The 17,688-nt window shown below is 40.7% G+C and overlaps 1 protein-coding gene across 3 annotated transcripts in view; it reads left to right on the top strand.

Annotated features, from left to right (window-relative positions):
- The first annotated feature begins 7,582 nt into the window (after window positions 1-7,582).
- Window positions 7,583-17,688, top strand: part of kif26bb (kinesin family member 26Bb) — a 40,678-nt gene continuing 30,572 nt past the window's right edge. For all 3 annotated transcript variants that reach the window (XM_008398178.3, XM_017302025.2, XM_017302026.2), the window contains exons 1-4: window positions 7,583-7,979; window positions 8,211-8,579; window positions 12,901-13,350; window positions 17,434-17,555. In XM_008398178.3, coding sequence (XP_008396400.2) covers window positions 7,920-7,979; window positions 8,211-8,579; window positions 12,901-13,350; window positions 17,434-17,555 — 1,001 coding nt within the window. In that variant the 5' untranslated portion in view covers window positions 7,583-7,919. The remainder of the gene's footprint in view (window positions 7,980-8,210; window positions 8,580-12,900; window positions 13,351-17,433; window positions 17,556-17,688) is intronic.

The following is a 17,688-nucleotide window of genomic DNA, read 5'->3' on the forward strand; positions in this document are numbered from 1 at the left end:
TGCCATACCAGTTTATTCCTCTGTATTTACTTTAGTTTCTTAGTTTATTCTTGCATTTTGTTTTTCATTCATTTCCATTTAGTTTCATTTGATTAGTATTATCTTCTCTCGGTTTATTGCAATGTCCACTTTAGTTTCTTTCCTGTTGCTAGATTTATTTTATAGTTTATTGATCATCAGTAATTAATTCATTCAGTAAGTAATTCATCACCTGCTGCACCGCCTAATCGTCATGTGTTTCACATCATGTGTTGATTTTTCACTGTTCAGCGTCGGATTCTCTGTTTTTATGCCATAATTCACATCTAGTTCTTCGCTCCGTTTTGCCCGCTTCTCCTGTTTCAGAGATTTGCGCGATGTGCTCGGCGTTTTTTTTTGTTTTTTTTTTAACTCCCGCAGGGCGGTCGGGAAGCATATCGATGGGGTTAGGCAGACTGACATAAACCTTTTAAAACAACGGAAACAATTTCGGTATTCTGATTATTGAAATTTAAAAGTGCTGAGTGTTTCTGCCAAAACATATGTAGCCTACATAAATACCAGACAAAGTGAATCACAGTAACGCTGAACTGATGCGGAGCGGAGCTGCGCCATGAAGCTACAAACACTGAATAGGAGATGAGCTGCCATCGATACAGTTGCAGCCAAGCATGATTTAATGTTACACAATACAGTTTTACCAAGTTGCTCAAAGTCTAAACTGGCGTTGTTGTGGATTTAAGGTGTAAAGTTTACCTTCGACCAAACGCCCCCCAAAGGCATCCCAGCGCCCACCTTTTGTAAAAATGTCCGCCAGCGCCCCCTGCCGTCCTCTGAACGCCCCCTGGGGGGCGGTACCGCCCAAGTTGAGAACCGCTACTTTAGACTAATAGAAGACTAATTGAAATATAAGTAAATATAAGAAGTTGCTACATTCATATATATATATATATATATATATATATATATATATATATATATATATGTGATGACCACAGGCACACTCGGGGCCCTCGGGGCAGTCACCCCCAAACTGGAGCAGTGGCTCAAACAGATCCCAGGAACAACATCAGACATCTCAGTCCAGAAATGTGCAGTTCTAGGCACAGCCAAGATACTGCGCAGAACCCTCAAGCTCCCAGGCCTCTGGTAGAGGACCCGAGCTCAGAGGATGAAACAGACCACCCGCGGAGGGTGAGAAGGTAATTTATATATATATATACATCGTGGAGATTCCTGCACACCTCTACATCCCGGAATAGCACAGTCTGACCCAAACTCTTGCCCAAGTTGTTCTTGAAATCTGCCTTTGAAATACAATCATGAAGCCCTTTTTTCCCCAAGACTCCTGAATGATGCAAGACAAAAACTTCTAGGTTTTGGACCTCAATAAAATGATGTATAAGTGCAGGGCTGGATCCTGTTGTTTCTTATGTTTCATAAAATAGTCAGCATTAAATTGTCTGCGAAGATTTATAAAAATAAATATAATAAGTCACAGACATTTCCTAGCACTGTGCAATTATTAATACATTAATAATCCTAATAAATTACCGTAATTGTAATTAAAAATTATAGTGGAAAAAAGACTTCAGAACATTTATACCACAGCAGGTATGGAAAACCCCAAAAGCAAGAATTAAATCATATACAAATCCTTTAATCTCTTCATGTTAAATAAAAATTATGTTTTATTTAAATACAATATTTATGCCAGCTTGAGTCATGCAGAGCTGAGCTGATCATTTCCATAGCAACGATCAGAAGCAAGGCGTTGCACCAGAAGTCCAGTGAGCTCACTGATGAGGTCATAGATGACATTATGTACATCACAGTAGATCAAAGAAGTTCTAATGCTTGAATGCTGGAATCTCTAAGCATCAGTCAGGATCCAGACATTTCTTGGAGTTTCATGTTTGTGTAAAGCAACAATGTTCAGTTTTGCAACGGCTCTTGTTCCCCCGATATTCCCGGTTGGTTGGGGCATCGGATATGCCGTGACGACTGGGATGAAGAAAGTGTGCAATCGTTTTTTTTCCAGGTAAGGACTGCAACAAAGAAAACGATCAGGACGAAGAGGACGATCTGTTTTGGAAAGGATTTCCATCGAGTTCCAAAGAACGAACCGATCCGGCTGGGGAGGTTTGTTCTGAAAAGGCGCTGGATGTTGGGACCTTGGACTCCATCTCGTCCTCTGAACGAGACAGTACAGAGGACTGTCTCGTTGGTACTGTCTCTGAACAAACCGACCCAGCTGGGGAGGTTTGTTCAGAAACGATGGTACAACGTGAGGGTGAGAATACAGTCGCAGAAAAATCTAACCCGGCTGGGGAAGATTGGTCTGCGGCTGATCTCGCAGCCAAAGCTGTGGCTGAAGTGACAGCCAAAGCTTTGGTTTCGCTGGTCCCATCCTTACAGGAGAGTCCTCTGAAGGCCACTTTCTCAGGGTCCTTTGAAATACAACGTTCCCCGGACGGGGAACGTTGCATTTCAGAACACAACAGAGTTGCTTGTTTGTTTGAAAAACCAGCTCTAAATGTAAATATCTCTGTTGCTGTCGAGGTTTCCTGTTCCCCTAAAGTTAATTCAGTAGATAGCGTTGGCTCAGATCTGCCAGATGTAGGGACGACATCTGCAGGACCAGGACAAGCGGAGGAGAACTTCTTCAAGTTCTCCAATGAGCTCCAGAACAGCTGGGTGAACGCTGCATTCCAGAGCATCCTAAACGTGAGCGTCACCAAGCGGTGTCTCGCTCAGGAAAGGGTTTTTCTGGAGGCATCGTCCATCCCCTGCTGTGGGAGTCTCCTCCTCTCAGCTGTCCGTCAGCCCGGCAAGCATTTTTGTCAGGAAGACCTTTCCCCAGTTCTGATGGAGCTGAGGGAGAAGAAGCTGCCATCAGGCGTGGGAAAGGATTATGACATCAAAAGTTTGCTGGAGTCTGGAGTCTGGTCTGGCTGGATTCGTTTGGCGGCGACACAGATAGAGACTTGTATGACAACGACTCTTGTTCCAACTGTGGAGCCACTTCCCTCAGGCTCCTGAACGACGGCGTCATGATTGCCCTTCCACCAGTATTGTTTTCAACCAGTATATCTATACTGCTTGAATACTGGTTGGATTTGGCGTGCAAACGCCGTTGTTCAGGCTGCGGGTCACCCTGGCAGAAGAAACACTGCCTGACCGATAACAAGGTCCTGGTGTTTTTTCTGCATAGGTTTACCAGGGAATACCAAACAAAAGCCACTCAGACCATCGATGTGCCTGCAGAATGTGGGACGGAGACGTACCACCTGTCCTCCGTTATCTGTGGGGATCCAAAGCTGACAGACATTTACTGTTACTTAATGAAGGGAGAACGAACCGTGAAGGCAGACAACGAGCATGTCTTCACTGCAGACAGCGACTGCAGTGAAGACATGCTCAACAACGGCTTCATTTACATTTACGAGAAGAGATGATCAGACACCAGAGGTTAGTTTCTCCAGCCCCTCCTCTGGAAGAAGGCAAAGGGCCCTTTGGAGAGGAGCTACAAATATTAGCATCGGAAGAAGAAAAGAATCCTAGAAGATATAATTAGTAATCATTTTGAGCTGGAGAAATCTGACTGGCACCAAACATGTGTCTGATTTAAATTTATGGGACAAAATGTAAAAAGATTTGACAGGTTTCCTGTTTGCAGGTTTCTCTCCGGGCACTCTGGCTTCCTGCCACAGTCAGGAAGCCGGATCATTCTCCACTGAAATGATCCAGTAGGCCAGGGGTCACCAACTCCAGTCCTCAAGGGCTACCATCCTGCAACTTTTAGATTCACCTCTGCTCCAAAATGTCTGAATTTCCTCACCAGCATTCAATCCTCTCTGCAATAGGCTGGAAATGAGCAGTTTATTTGATCCAGGTGTGTTTGAGCCGAGACACATCTAAAAGTTGCAGGATGGTAGCCCTCGAGGACTGGAGTTGGTGACCCCTGCAGGAGGCGGAGGTGGGCCATGAAGGCAGGTTCGGCGGGCGGCGCAGGTGGCTAAGTCCCTGAGGGGGGGCACTGGGAAGCAGAGCCTCGGACAGAGCAGACAGGTTGAATAGGACGGACGGACAGACAGACAGAAAAGCCTACTGAGTTTTGCTTAAAAAACTTTTTTAAACATTTAAATCACACATTTGTCTCATGAAGTTAATTTATTTTGCAAAACAAACTTATTTGCGCTTGTCAGAAATATTTTCTTAATATTCTAAGTTTTTGTTTGACTCAAAGTTTTGCTTGTGATTCTCACATGATGTCGTGGGCAGGGCCCAAAATCACAACAAAAGATTTCTGATGTGTGCAAATAAAAGTTTATGTTTGGCAAATAACTTTTTATGTTCACAAGACAAAAATTAGTTATTTAATTGAAAAGTTTTTTAAACAAAACAATTTGTTTTTTAAAAAAATAAATCATTACAATTCCAAAAGTTTTGATTACAATTTTATTTTACATAACTGAGGTTTGTTTTTTTCTCCCCATTGAATAATTGGGGGAAAAAAAATGTACTTCATACTCTGCGAACCAGACTCTAAACTTACTTAAGTCTGGATTGAGTTTTTTCCCCTTCATTAATGTCACTTTTATTACATTCATTATATCTCTCATGGTAATTCACGGTGAGTTATTTTTAATTCTAATTGAATATTCTTGTTGGACTTTTATTTAAGTGCTATTTTCCTTCAAGATACATTTACCTAACGCCAGAATAAATGAAATGTACATTATGCAGCAAAGGAAATTAGAAGACTGGTCATATATCCATTATGGAAATGATCGGATTTGGACGGGCGATGTGCCCTTATTGCATAATAAATACTAAAGAATGACTGATATCATTAACAGTACAGGGAAGAAGCTGTTAGTTATCTAGCTTTGCTAGCAGAGTCGTTAGCTAGCAGCTAGCTTATAGCACACCAACAACAGCCTAATGTCTGTATGATAAAAATAGTGAATCGATAGATAAGAACAGTTTCTCCTCACCTGGCTGCCTCCTCCCACTCAGTATTTCTTCAGAGAAAGGCAGACGCAGAGGCCCGTCAGTGTCTGTTGTATTTCATTACCTCTCTGCTTTAACCGCTACTCTGAGCTGAAGCAGAAACGATACGTTCAACGTTTTTCGTCATCTGACAAGCAGCAAGTCTACTCCACTTTACTCAACAAAAATGTTTTTTTATAATTCACCAAAAACTGTTCTGTAATCTGGAACGTTCGCTACGTTGAGCTCCAGTTAGCCGCCTTATCTCACTGCGCGAGAGGCAACTGCGTCATGCGTCACGGGCAAAAGGTCAAAGGTAACAAGGTGACCGGCTTATTATGTTATACAAAAATAAATAAATAAATAAAAAATAATAAATTAATAATAATAATAATAATAATAATTTTAGTACGTGTTGTGTGTCACAAGAGGGCTTAGAAAATAATAATACAAATAAATAAATAAATAAATAAATAAATAAAAAGAACATTGACCAAAAGGGCACTTGGGGGCAAGGAGCAAAAAGGGCAGGTGCTCAAGCACCCCCAGCTCCCCCCTCTGCACGTGCCTGCGTGTGACCACTGCTATATGGCAGAAAAAAGTTTGTGACATGATATTAACAGAGGCATCATGACAAGTGTTTCCTGAATTAACTTTAATGTGCACGACACATCATTGCACACAAAGGGCAGATGGAATATTTAAGATGGCCCCTAATCTGTTGAATCTTTAGAAAAATAGGCTCAAAGATTTACGTGGGTGGTTGCACAGTTACCTAAAGTTAACCGTTAAATGCAAAAGCTCCTTTTAATCGACTTGGAGAGAGTGAATAAAAGCGCACGCCGCACTGCTTAGATTTTTATTAGTAAAAAAAAGTAGTATAAAAGATAGCTACCTATTTCTGCATCATGTTTCCTGCCAGTGGCGGAGCTAGACTTTTAAAGTTGGGGGGGCCAAGGGGGGGCCAGGACTACCTCTGGGGGGGCAAAATTTTAAATGTGTGTGTGCACATATATATATATATATATATATATATATATATATATATATATATATATATATATATAAAATAATCAAACTGAATATTTGGTTATTTTTTAAGCCCCTCTGTCATTTGACATGTTATAATTAAAAATTTTGACTGGCGCACATGGAGACATGATAGACTTTACGTAAAGAGTAAAGTCTTCATTGCAGAGGAAACTAAAATCAATCAAATAAAAGATCCTTTCTGAATATCATCTCATGGACACTGATCTAAATGCGTCTTTCTGACCGGGAGCTGACAGCGTGTTGAAGAGTTATGGACACCTTGGTTAGGAAGCTGTGCTTTGACAGGTAATTTGACAGGTAACAATAGTTCGGGTCGGACCAGAATTATTTGCCTGATGGTGCTCGGGCTTCTAATAAGTTTACATTTAATGAGTTTGGAGCACACAGAGAAAACCTAAAGAGAATGTGATCTACTTATTGTAGTTTATGTAGAGGAATAACAGCTGATTGTTGAGAGAGGAAAGAAATTAAAGTGCAGATCCGTTAGGCAGAAACAAGCGCAGAGCGCTGGGCAATAAATGCGCATAAACGCTCCACCGTTACGCTCCAATCAATCCCACATGAGATGACAAACGTCAAATATACATTTATAGTTACACTGCTTACGTTAATGGTGTTTTAAAAACAAAACCAGTAAAAACTTAACTGAGTTAATATGTCAGATTCCCTCCTCACCCTCGTCTTGATAAGAACAGAGAGCAGTTCGCTGGTTTCTGTCCAGACTGTGATGAAGCGCACAGCTGACACTTGGTGCGCAGACAGTTTCAACTTTACGCACAGAGAACATCGTGGAGCTCATTATTAATCAGACTAAGAACAATATCTGTCAGAGAATCACCTCTGATCTGGACGCTTTAACGGACCAGAGGCTTTGGAGCGTCCAGCAGCTGATCCGCTTCTGCGGGGTTTTTCTCCCGCTGAGGGATCAGGAAACGATCAGAGTTCTGTTGTCTTCTAATCACGTCATTTCGTGAAATGTTACCTGATTTCAAAAACGTTCTCGCAGAGAAATAATAAATGTTTCGTTTGATGACTACAAATTGGAAATAAAATGATTTTTTCTTTGACGGTCAACGAAAAAACTCCAGCGCCACCTCTGATCCAAACTATGAACATTATCGGCCCCTCTTCGGTTTTTTCTCTTTTTTTGCGGAGGATCAATAAATAACTTATTGGTGTTTTACCATCACCACCAGGTATGAAGTGCTTTAGCCTTTGAGTTTCACCACAGCGCAGCACAACTGAAACACCCAGGAGAAGAATATCAGCTTGTTGTTATGAGTATAAAGGAGGCTGGTATCACGCCTGATAAAAATCTATTTATTTATGTCACATGGACTTTATATATAAAGTTTTATACATTTTCTTTTCATATATTTATTATTGTTTTTCTTCTTTAGATATTAGGTTGACTTAGAATGATTCCAAATAATGTGCAGAAATAACCTGGCGCTGTTACATGTCAATCATCTGGGGGGGCCACTAGGGGGGCCAATCAGATGACAGGGGGGGCACTGGCCCCCCTGGCCCCCCCTCTGGCTCCGCCACTGTTTCCTGCTGCTTGTTTTTAACGCCGCATGTGTGCTCCAGTGTTTGTCTATGATGCTTGCTCTTTACCGCCCCCCAGAGGCCTTCATCTGAACAGCAAGGTGAACGGGAAAAGCGCTCCTCTCCTCTCTCGCGCGCTCACTCCTTTTCCACCGCACTGCCGTCATCACACGCCAACCTTCTTCATTTGGCGTCTCCAACCGGTCGACTTTGGCAAAGTTTCCCCCCACCCCAAAAACTAACATGAGTCAGCAGCGTTTGTTTTTGACGTTCGGAGGTTTGTCCAGGTTAATTAAAAATGCGGCCCGCCTTTGTTGGAAAATCTTTTTAAATATTTACAAGTTATGTCTTCTGTGACTGGAAGAGGGGAGAAATTTCCTGCCGCCATCCGAGGAGCGCACTGGGTAAATGTGATTTATTTATGGTTGGGAAACATTAAAAAACCTGAAGCTGCGAGGTCGATGAATTTCTTTCTTTTGTTTTTTCTTTCTTTTATTTTTTTTAAAAGATAAGGTTGCACTTAGGGGAAAAAAATCATTAGGGTGTGGTTACAGTTGCCCACGTCGATTGATATCTAATTTGCCTCTCTGCCAAAGCCCACATTCATCCTCTTTATGGTGATTTATTTCTCATAGAACCCAGAAGTGCAGCATCACTGTGACTCCGGCGGCTTTTCTTCGTTCGGCAGCCGGACACGGTGCCAACCGGAGGAGCGCCCCACTCCCGAGGGCTCCGGGGGGCCCACCAAGGACGACCCGCACGGGAATATGTGCCAGAGAGCGAACGAGGTCCCGTCCTACAAGTCCCTGCCAGGGTCGCTCGGGGAGCGGATAAGGATGTCGTTCGGAAGCGGGACGGGGTGCAGGGGCTCTGCCTTGGCGCTGCATCCCGGCTCTGGGAGGACCGAGAGGAAAGTTGCCTGCTGCGACAAGTGCTCCGCGGCTCTTGTTGCTCTGAAGAAGCAGGCTCTGAGTCTGGCCGTCCACCATCACTTCTCCTCCAAGGTCAGTGAGTGAGGCTGTAGTGGATTAGCAGCGCATTATGCCGTCAGACTATACAAAAAGATAAATATGACGATAAATTATAATAGTTTTAAAGGACATCAGTCACCTATAGGTACTCTTTTATAATGGCCATTTAATAACATTAATCCCTGTCGCTAACAAAATGAATTTTGTCAACATGTTGCCGTCACATGGAAAAAATCTATCAAAAATCAGATATATCTCATAGTTTATATTAGAAGTGGGTGCTTCTAATCAGTCTAAATAAGCAAAAATATATTGATTCACATGCTTGTTATAGTTATAGTTATAGTTATACCAGCACTTTAAAAATTTGTTTAAAAAAAAAAATCTAATTTCTACCAATAATTTTGTTTTGTATATATGTTCGATAATGGTTGATTCTATAAACATTTCATTTGGATTAAGGTCTCATCATATGTGATTCAGTTTTAATCCTTACACCTTAGTTGCGGTTGTCAGGTAAAATGTTTATATTAAAAAGATTAGTGGTATTTTGGTGATTTTTCATGGTTTAATCATGAAAATGCAGATTTCTTTGTTTATTTGGAAAAGAAAGGAGTGAAATTATCTTCAGTAGTTGTCTAAAAGCAAATTGCTTTAAAAAGTGGAAGGAATTACCATTTTTTAAAGCAATTTAAGAAAGATGATAAACCTTAAAGGTTTCTATTTGGGAAATATTGATTAAAATCTGCTCAAATAAGACGATTCCACCAGTTTTATTGGCTAAATTCAAACTGTCTTATCAAACGACAAACAGTCACACCTATAATGCCGCCAGTATAATGTAAATATTTGATGGCTTTCTGTCTTCATCTGTGGTTCATTGAAATGAAATGCATAACTTGAAAATTAAAAACAATATTTCCTGATATTAGATTTTCAACAAAAACATAGCCAAATCATTTTAAGAAAGCAATTCTTTGGTTGCAGAAGTGAGATCAAGTGAGAAGTGCTGACCCTCTTTACACACTTTCTGTCACTCATTCGAAGGCTGTTAACTAGCGTTTTAAAGCTCATGTGGCCACATCAGTCTCACCGTCTCGTCGCCTCTTAGAGGAATGCACGTCTGTGTGTTCGGCTCGGTCACCATCCATCACTCAGACCCTAACTCACCAAGTAAACCCACGACATTCCTGTGTGAGTGCTTTCAGATGGACATGAATATTTCATGGCGACATCTCTGTGTCATCTTTGGCCTTCCCCCCGCTGAGGAAAGGCTATTTATTTTTGTCCTCTTAAGTGGGATGGTGGTCCTGATGTTTTGGGGAGCGAGGGTGGGAGCGTGCGGCCATCGACATGTTGGGTAGAAACCCGATAAGCCCGTTAGCTCCTTCCAGGCTTATTGATCTAGACTGTGACTTCTCAAAAGCATCACGGATCTATGATATCATCTTTTTTTTTTTTTAATGGGTTGGCAAAGATGGGAAGCACAGTCACTGGAGTGGTTTAGCTTTTCATCTTGGCATATTATTGTTCTAACAGTTCTCTTTCTTACAGTTATCAGGTTATGCCACTTGGTAGATTCCATTGAAATCACAGAGTTAATGTTGAATAGAGGCACAGGTTGCTCTGGGATTGACCAAATTTAATGGTTCAAATGTGTTTTTGTTAGTGGTGGGATACGATTAAAGTTTTTCATCAAGTTAAATTAATAACCAACGCTGCAATTCTAAAAATTAATCGCATTTTAAGTAAAAAAACCCCCATATACAATAAATAGATATATGAGCTCAAAAAGAAAAATATTTATTGTTTCAGGAACACTTAAAAGCCAACATGGAAGTTAGCCTTCAACTGAAACTCATGGCATCTCGTTCTGATTATTTCAACTAACAATCTAAGAACTTGCAGTGTCTCAGAGTTCCATACTGTGCTAGGCCAACATGTTACTCACATCGGGATGCTGGATGCTTGAAACTGAAATTCATGGCATCTCGTTCTAATTATTTCAACTAAAAATCTAAGAACTTGCAGTGCCTCAGAGTTCCATACTGTGCTAGGCCAACATGTTACTCACATGGGGATGCTGGATGCTTGAAACTGAAGCTGAAATTCATGGCATCTCGTTCTGTCTAATTATTTCAACTAAAAATCTAAAAACTTGCAGTCATTCAAAAAGCCTTGACATTCAAACTGACTCTTGACCATGAAAAAAAATGAAATTCCACAATAATGTCACGGAAATTGAAGTGCAACACCTTCATTCAGTTTCACACAATTGATTTAAGTATAAGGGAACTATTCAGAGCAGTGCTCTGTGAAATATTCAAAGCTTGGGAGATTTATTTAGAAGCTAACCTTGCATTGAACGTCTCCACAACTTTCTGTTTACTACCTAAGTGTCTTCTGAAAACATTAAGGCTTCTTTGGATTTTCTTTAGGGCTAACAACACAAAGTTGGTTAAATACAAATGCACACCACAGTTCTCATATTTGTACTAGTTAAAAAGACAATTATGTATCATTTTCATTCCACGTCACAATTATCATATAAAAAACTAGAGAAACTCACAGAAGTTTGCAGTTGTGAGGTGACAGGACGTTCACAAAATGCCTTTGTCAGGATGAAAAGTGAGATGATTGTTGAGTTTGTGGTTGTTGGATTTGACAGGTGTTGCATAGGCTCACATCTCACTTGTCAACAGCAGTTTTTTATTCGACACTTTGAGTTGATGAGCCGCACAGTTTAATGGCCGTCTGTACTCAGGGAGGGAGAGGGTTCAAAAACATGTTTGATTTCCATGTTTCAGCGCAGACAGGCATGTAGCTGGTCCTGCAAAATGTAATACCGAGTGACTGCTCATGTCACTCAGAGACACAGATATAGACACATTGTTTGCCTGTTTATCTCAGCAGTATTTTAGATCACCTTAACTATAATCAATGCTGATTCAATCACTTTTTTCATGATGCCATAAGGGTGTGGTGTAGTGACAATTCTACTCTTTTTGATCTGTTGGTTTTATGCTTCCTTTACTAAAGGTGGTCAAACTTTTCTCACTGCATTATTTATGTTGTTTTCCTGCCAGATATATATATATATATATATATATATATATATATATATATATATATAGCTGTTAAAGTGGTTTATTTGTTGTGCTTGTTTTGTTTTTATTATACATTCTGTAAAAATGATTACCCACCATTATGTTCTATGTGAGAAGGCAAAGACATAACATGGAATTTCTTTTTCTTTCTTTTAATATGCATGGACTAAATCCCTAATTTACTTAGAATATTCTCACAATAATCTTAGGAAATCTAAGCTTTAACTTGAGGAAATTTATGCAGTGCAGGGACAAAAAAAATGCACATTAAGCAATAATTGTTTTTAGCAAAATCCTAAGTGGGACAATTTTTGGTTATTGTACCTAAATAAAAAAAAACAAACAAACAAAAACAAAACAAACTGAAAAAGCACATTTTTATTCATGCATTTCTTTTTCTTAGTTGATCAGAGTTCAAATCAGTAAATATGTAACTCTGGACATGACAAAAAATTTTTCTGGTATAAAATCTCCAAAGCTTGCAGTTAGAGAACAGCAGGAAATCATCTGGGGACCTAAAAGTTTCCATAGCAACCGTAGACGCTATCTTCGTGCTAACCAGTTTGGGAGTGACGTTAGGAAATAAAACTCGTCTGACCTACATCACAAACATAAACATGTAGAGTTTGAACAAATCCGACTTCTGCATTTTTCCACGTCAAAAGGAGCATGCGCATAAATATGGATGTGACATTCCTATAATATATTGAAAAAAAAGAATCTTTCTGGATGACTGTTGTATTTAGTTTTTGTAGCCATTTAGGCCTGTCATGATACACTTTGCTGGACAATAAATTGTCCAAGAAGTTATTGCGATAAACGATAGAATTGTTGTTTGGAAGGCATTTTCAAGTAATATGAAGGAAATGGCATAATAATGCAAGAACACATTCTCAAAGATCAATAACTTTAAATTCTAATGAACATTTAACACTGAAACTGGGAGACATTTTAAATATCCAGTATAAATAAAACAACAAATAAAATTAATCATGAAGTCTTTGTAAACAAAACTGTCCTTCAAAAAAAAGGAGCCATTTGAGACCAAAGCACTAAACTGAAGACTTTAGTCATCCAGTTTTTGGTAGAAAGAGAGGGTAAACAATAATAGTTAATTTTAATTAATTATGTCATTAATTGACGTATTAGTTATCGCAATAGGCCTATAGCCATTGCATATTTTGCTGCAGGAAAGTTGAGTATCTTACAGCTTCTTCTTCAGCTTGTAATTCTAAAAAACTCTGCAGGAAACAAGCGACCTGTCAGCTTTTCTACACGACAACCTTCGCGTCCACGGCCATTCCAACATGGAGTTCAGAGAACGGGAGCTGGGCCAGTGTGGGTCCTGTGGCGCCAACCTGAACCAACTCAAACAGGAGGCCATCCTCTTGGCTCTGAGTCGTGGTCAGTCGTTAGCCAAGCCTCCCTACGGGGCCGGCCTCGGCGCCAGCACGGCACTGGGACAAAGCGGGACAAAGCATGGAGACAAGTCCTCCAGGGAGGTGGTGCATCCGCCATACAGCCCGCACAGCCCCCGAAGCCCCCAGACGCCCCAGAGGACTCCCCAAACCCTCCGACGGAGAGAACCCAAGCTCCCCAACCCTGACATGGACCGCTGGGTGGAGGAGCAGCAGCAGCTGGTGGCCTCTAAATCGGCGTCCAATCCAGATGGTGTCACCATCAATTCTCACCATCAGGTACCCTTAAAAGCCTTCTCTAAGCTCTACACCCTATATAACACATTTCCTAGTGTCCTCCCCTCTCCACCACCCCCTGCTTTAATGAGCTATATGGATAATGCATGCCTTTACGAGCGCACATGTCGGCAAGCCAAGAGATTCATAGTGCCCAATGAGAGCCTATTTCGATCCCGTGGCTGAGCGCGTTCTTTAAAAGTCCTTCTACTAATGGAATGGAATAGGGTCATGATTTACCCGTCATAAAAGCTGGCCAGTCAAAAAGCACTTGTGATCAATAGAGAGGGAGAGCCATATTTAAAATTGCGGCTTTTGAAATATGCATTAATGTGATGGAAGCTCCCTGACCCCCACGCCAAGTGATTGGCTGTTATAGTTAACGGGACAAGGTGAGTGGCAGGAGAGTTTTACTGGCTTTAATTCTATTGATGCTATAATTATTTCTACTGTATTATTATTATTTTACTGAGAAATCATTGAAGTGCATCTGTCTCCTGCAGTAGCTACATTCATAAGTTTATGACATTATGAAAACTACAGTGGCTCTCCAAAATATGGATGCCCCTGTCAGCATAACAAGCTTTTGTGATTTAAAGAAAGGACAACATGATAATCATTTCAAACATTTAGTCTTTAGAACTGCACAACTTTGAGAACAAATGTTGCATAATATTAATGGGAGTTTGCTTAATAAAAAGCCAAATGTGATGAACCTGCCTGACCAGGGTAGCATTTATCCAGTCTGTAGATCCATGTTCTGTGTGCGGTTGGGCATTGACCTGTTAAAACAGTGTACCAGGGTAGTAGATGCTGTGTTTGTGTGCCATCTGAATCACTACCAGGGATGACCACAAGTTACACAATGGCTCCTTAGACTAGCTGCCAGAAGAATGACCTTTGTAACTCTCAAGATCTTTGGTAATATTAGTCGTCTCCCATTGACACCAACATGTGAGCACATAATGGTAAACTACGGGGATGCACAATCCATATTTATTGTTAAAAATGACTCTGTACCTCTTACCACCAGTCCATGGCTCTCGTTTATGGTGTAGCTTCAAACACAAATTAAAGAGAGTCTTCGTGTTAGACCTTGAACTCTTAATGAGGGTGAATCCCATTATTGACACGCCATGTGTTGTAATCCTTGCCACACATAAAACGATCCTTCCTTGGTGGGGTATGTCTTGGGCAACTGAAACCTTCCCGATGTGTGTGAGTCCTCATGTATCTGTACATCAGACATTTGCTCTATACAGCCACCAGGCCTCATGCAAACCACAACTAAAGTCCACCTAGTTCCGGTAATGCCATCTAATGTATCTACGACGAATCCTCTTTGTCTGGTGAACTTCACTCACTGCTTTGATTGATTGTGGGATGCTCTAGCAACAAACCAGTAAGAGTATTGACTCAACGTTTGATGCCACTTGCTATCTCCTCTCTTACTAGTGCAAACACCCCACAAATTCAGTCATTTACACAGCAGTCTTTAGTCTTGCTCTTGCAATAAACTGCTACCAATTCGGGACTCTTCTTTCATGATGGTTAAACTTCATGCACGAGTGAGACAAACTTAGGCTACTTAGAAAAAGTATCTAGTCAGAAAAATGCCCTAATTATCCATGAGTGTAAGATTAGGAACACATTAGGGACACAGTGGGATTTGTTAATGCAGACCACATCAGAGGTGGCATATGGCCACATTCCTTTGGCAGTATGTGCCCAAATGTGTCCAGGGGAACACTGAAACACTGCCAAATGTCATACTCTGAACAAGGAGTTAATTTCCTGCACACGGGCCTGCGAGTGCACTGGAACCTGTCAGTGCAAATCAATGTTTACATGCAAGTAGAAAAAGGATGTACAATCTGATCATCAAAGTTTGCACATTTCTAGGGGTGTGCACCGATTCACTTAGCTGTCACCTGCTGTTTGGATCAACCAAGGCGGACCTTGACGGCCAAGTGTGAAAAACGGGGAAGAAAAAACATTCACAAAGCAGTTTGATTTCAGAGAAAAGTGGTCCAACACATTAGCGGGAGCTGGGAGCAGATCGGCAGGGGGCCGATTCCTCTGGGATTAAAATCCTGCAAAACAAGCAAATGTGGAGGTCAATGCACAGCAAGGGAGAGAAAGAGTGGAGAGGGAAAAACAGATAATATGAGGACGTATGAGTGCAAATACAGAGCAGTTCTCAAGATGAGAGGAAGTAAAGATGCAAAAGCTTATGACCGAGACCATGAGTCATGAAGTCCAGAAGGGGAGGGCCAGGGAGGTATTTATAATTGATCCATTTTACTTTGGGTCTCCATCAGCCCTGTGTCATTCAAAACCACTACAGCACATCTCTACTGGCACTAATTGGCACGTAATGGTTGGCTGTTACTCACGGAAAGCTGAGCTCATGTGGTTGCCCTGCCTCTAGAACAGCTTGAGAGACAGAAGAAAATGTGAGCTTTGAGAGCAACTACCCAGACAGGCAGAGCCCCAGGAGGGCTGTGCAATGAATCAAATTTGTATTTAAATTTCAGCTTCTGCTCCGAATTGTTACGAAAACAATGTAACTGAAATTTATTTAAGTTAGTTGGCCAGACTAGTCCAACAACAGATGGGTCTTGCTGGATGTAGACTGTTCTTGATGCTGCAGCTGAGCACACAGTGAAAACATCGGCCAAGTCAAAATCAAAATTAATATTAATCACTTAATTAATCACTTTAGTGTAAAAGTAGTCTGGTTTCCATTGTTTTAAAGTATGTTAGAAAATGGATTATCAACAAGTCATATCAAAACAGTAAGGGATATAAGGTTACATAGGCAGATTGGGCTAGCATGTTTCTTCACAAACCTATGCAAAAATTGTCAATAGAAGCAAGATGCGAGTTTACTGAAGTATCTGTGTCAAACCAGGTATTTCTATTAAAATGAGTGATAAAACTGCTCCTGTTTTTAAAGTTTTCCTGGAGCAAATTAAAAGCTTTCTGAAGCCAAATTGAAAGAAAACGAAGAGAAGAACACAATGCTACTTGATTGGCTAGCCTTTACAATGTAGCCAATTGAAGGCCGACATTTTCCCTCATTTTCCTTAATGTTGATTGGCAGAAGACATTAGCTTCTGCAACAGTGCTAAGACGGTTTCCATTGTGTGTATTAATGCATATTAGGTATACTTTGGGCATATTAGGTATATTTTGGTGTGTGACTAGGCAGTTTTAAGCATTTTAGAGGGAGACTCAAGTATTCACTGAGTTTAGATGCTATATGACCTACACAGGGGTCCACTGCATGGGTCCCATAGTTACTTTTGTAGAACACATTTGAGCTAACAGGTAGATTAAACAACTTAACAGGTAGATTGTTAGGTATAATTATACATAAACATTAAATTTCAAGTATTATCAAAAAAGCACTTTCTGCTGTATTTTTATCACTTAACTGAATAATTTTAGTGCAATTTTGGATGACTGTTAAATATGGGAATTTGATGTTCAACTGTTAAATACATGTTTGGATAACTGTAAGGAAAACAGGTTATAATGGATCTTGGAATTTGAATGAATGTTAATCTGACATTAATATTGACCTAAATATTCATAGTTATCATTTTCTTTATAACTAAGTGTTGGTGGTTTCCAGTTCATCTGAAGTCGAGCAGACTGGGTTCTCTTAGATTATCACACTGCAGTTAAAAATAAATGCCTGGCTCTTGCACTGGAGCGCCAACTGAATAATTGTCTGAATCCCTTTACATGATGTCTTGTTTCTTGTGGACCGTTGTGCATCAAAGATATGGGCAGCATTATTAATCGTAATCCTCTTCATCTCTGAGTCACTTTTCTTACTCCGACTTCACAACACAGATGCTGCACAACATATTCCTCCTATTCCAAATACAGCTGCCTCTATCCATAACGGGTCAAATTTGGTGTTTGTTTACAGCATGTGCTCTCAGCCTCAGATGGCCTACTTACACAGAAGCACCTACGTGGTTCCCTTGATACAAGTAGCCTCCTTTGTATTAGATTTGGGAGAGTAACTTTGGATATCTATATAATGAGTGACGAGCTCTCTCCTGAAAGCAGAAGGCAGACAATGCTACGCTGACCTATGGCGACGCTGGGACTGTTCAGACGACCTCCAAGATCCCTCACATCTCCAGAGTGGTTACCATCGCCAACACTGCCGCTATGTCCCTTCTGGCCAGGTAGGTTATTATAAAATAATAGTAAATGTTATGAAATTTCAGAAAACGCAGCATGGGAAGCTGAAATACCTAGCAGCAATGCAACTTGACATGCTACTGGCTGGCGATTGTAAAGCAGCCAATCCAGAAGTGG

This window comes from Poecilia reticulata, chromosome 21, assembly GCF_904066995.2.
Source record: "Poecilia reticulata chromosome 21, P_reticulata-male-v2, whole genome shotgun sequence".
Lineage (NCBI taxonomy): Eukaryota > Metazoa > Chordata > Actinopteri > Cyprinodontiformes > Poeciliidae > Poecilia > Poecilia reticulata.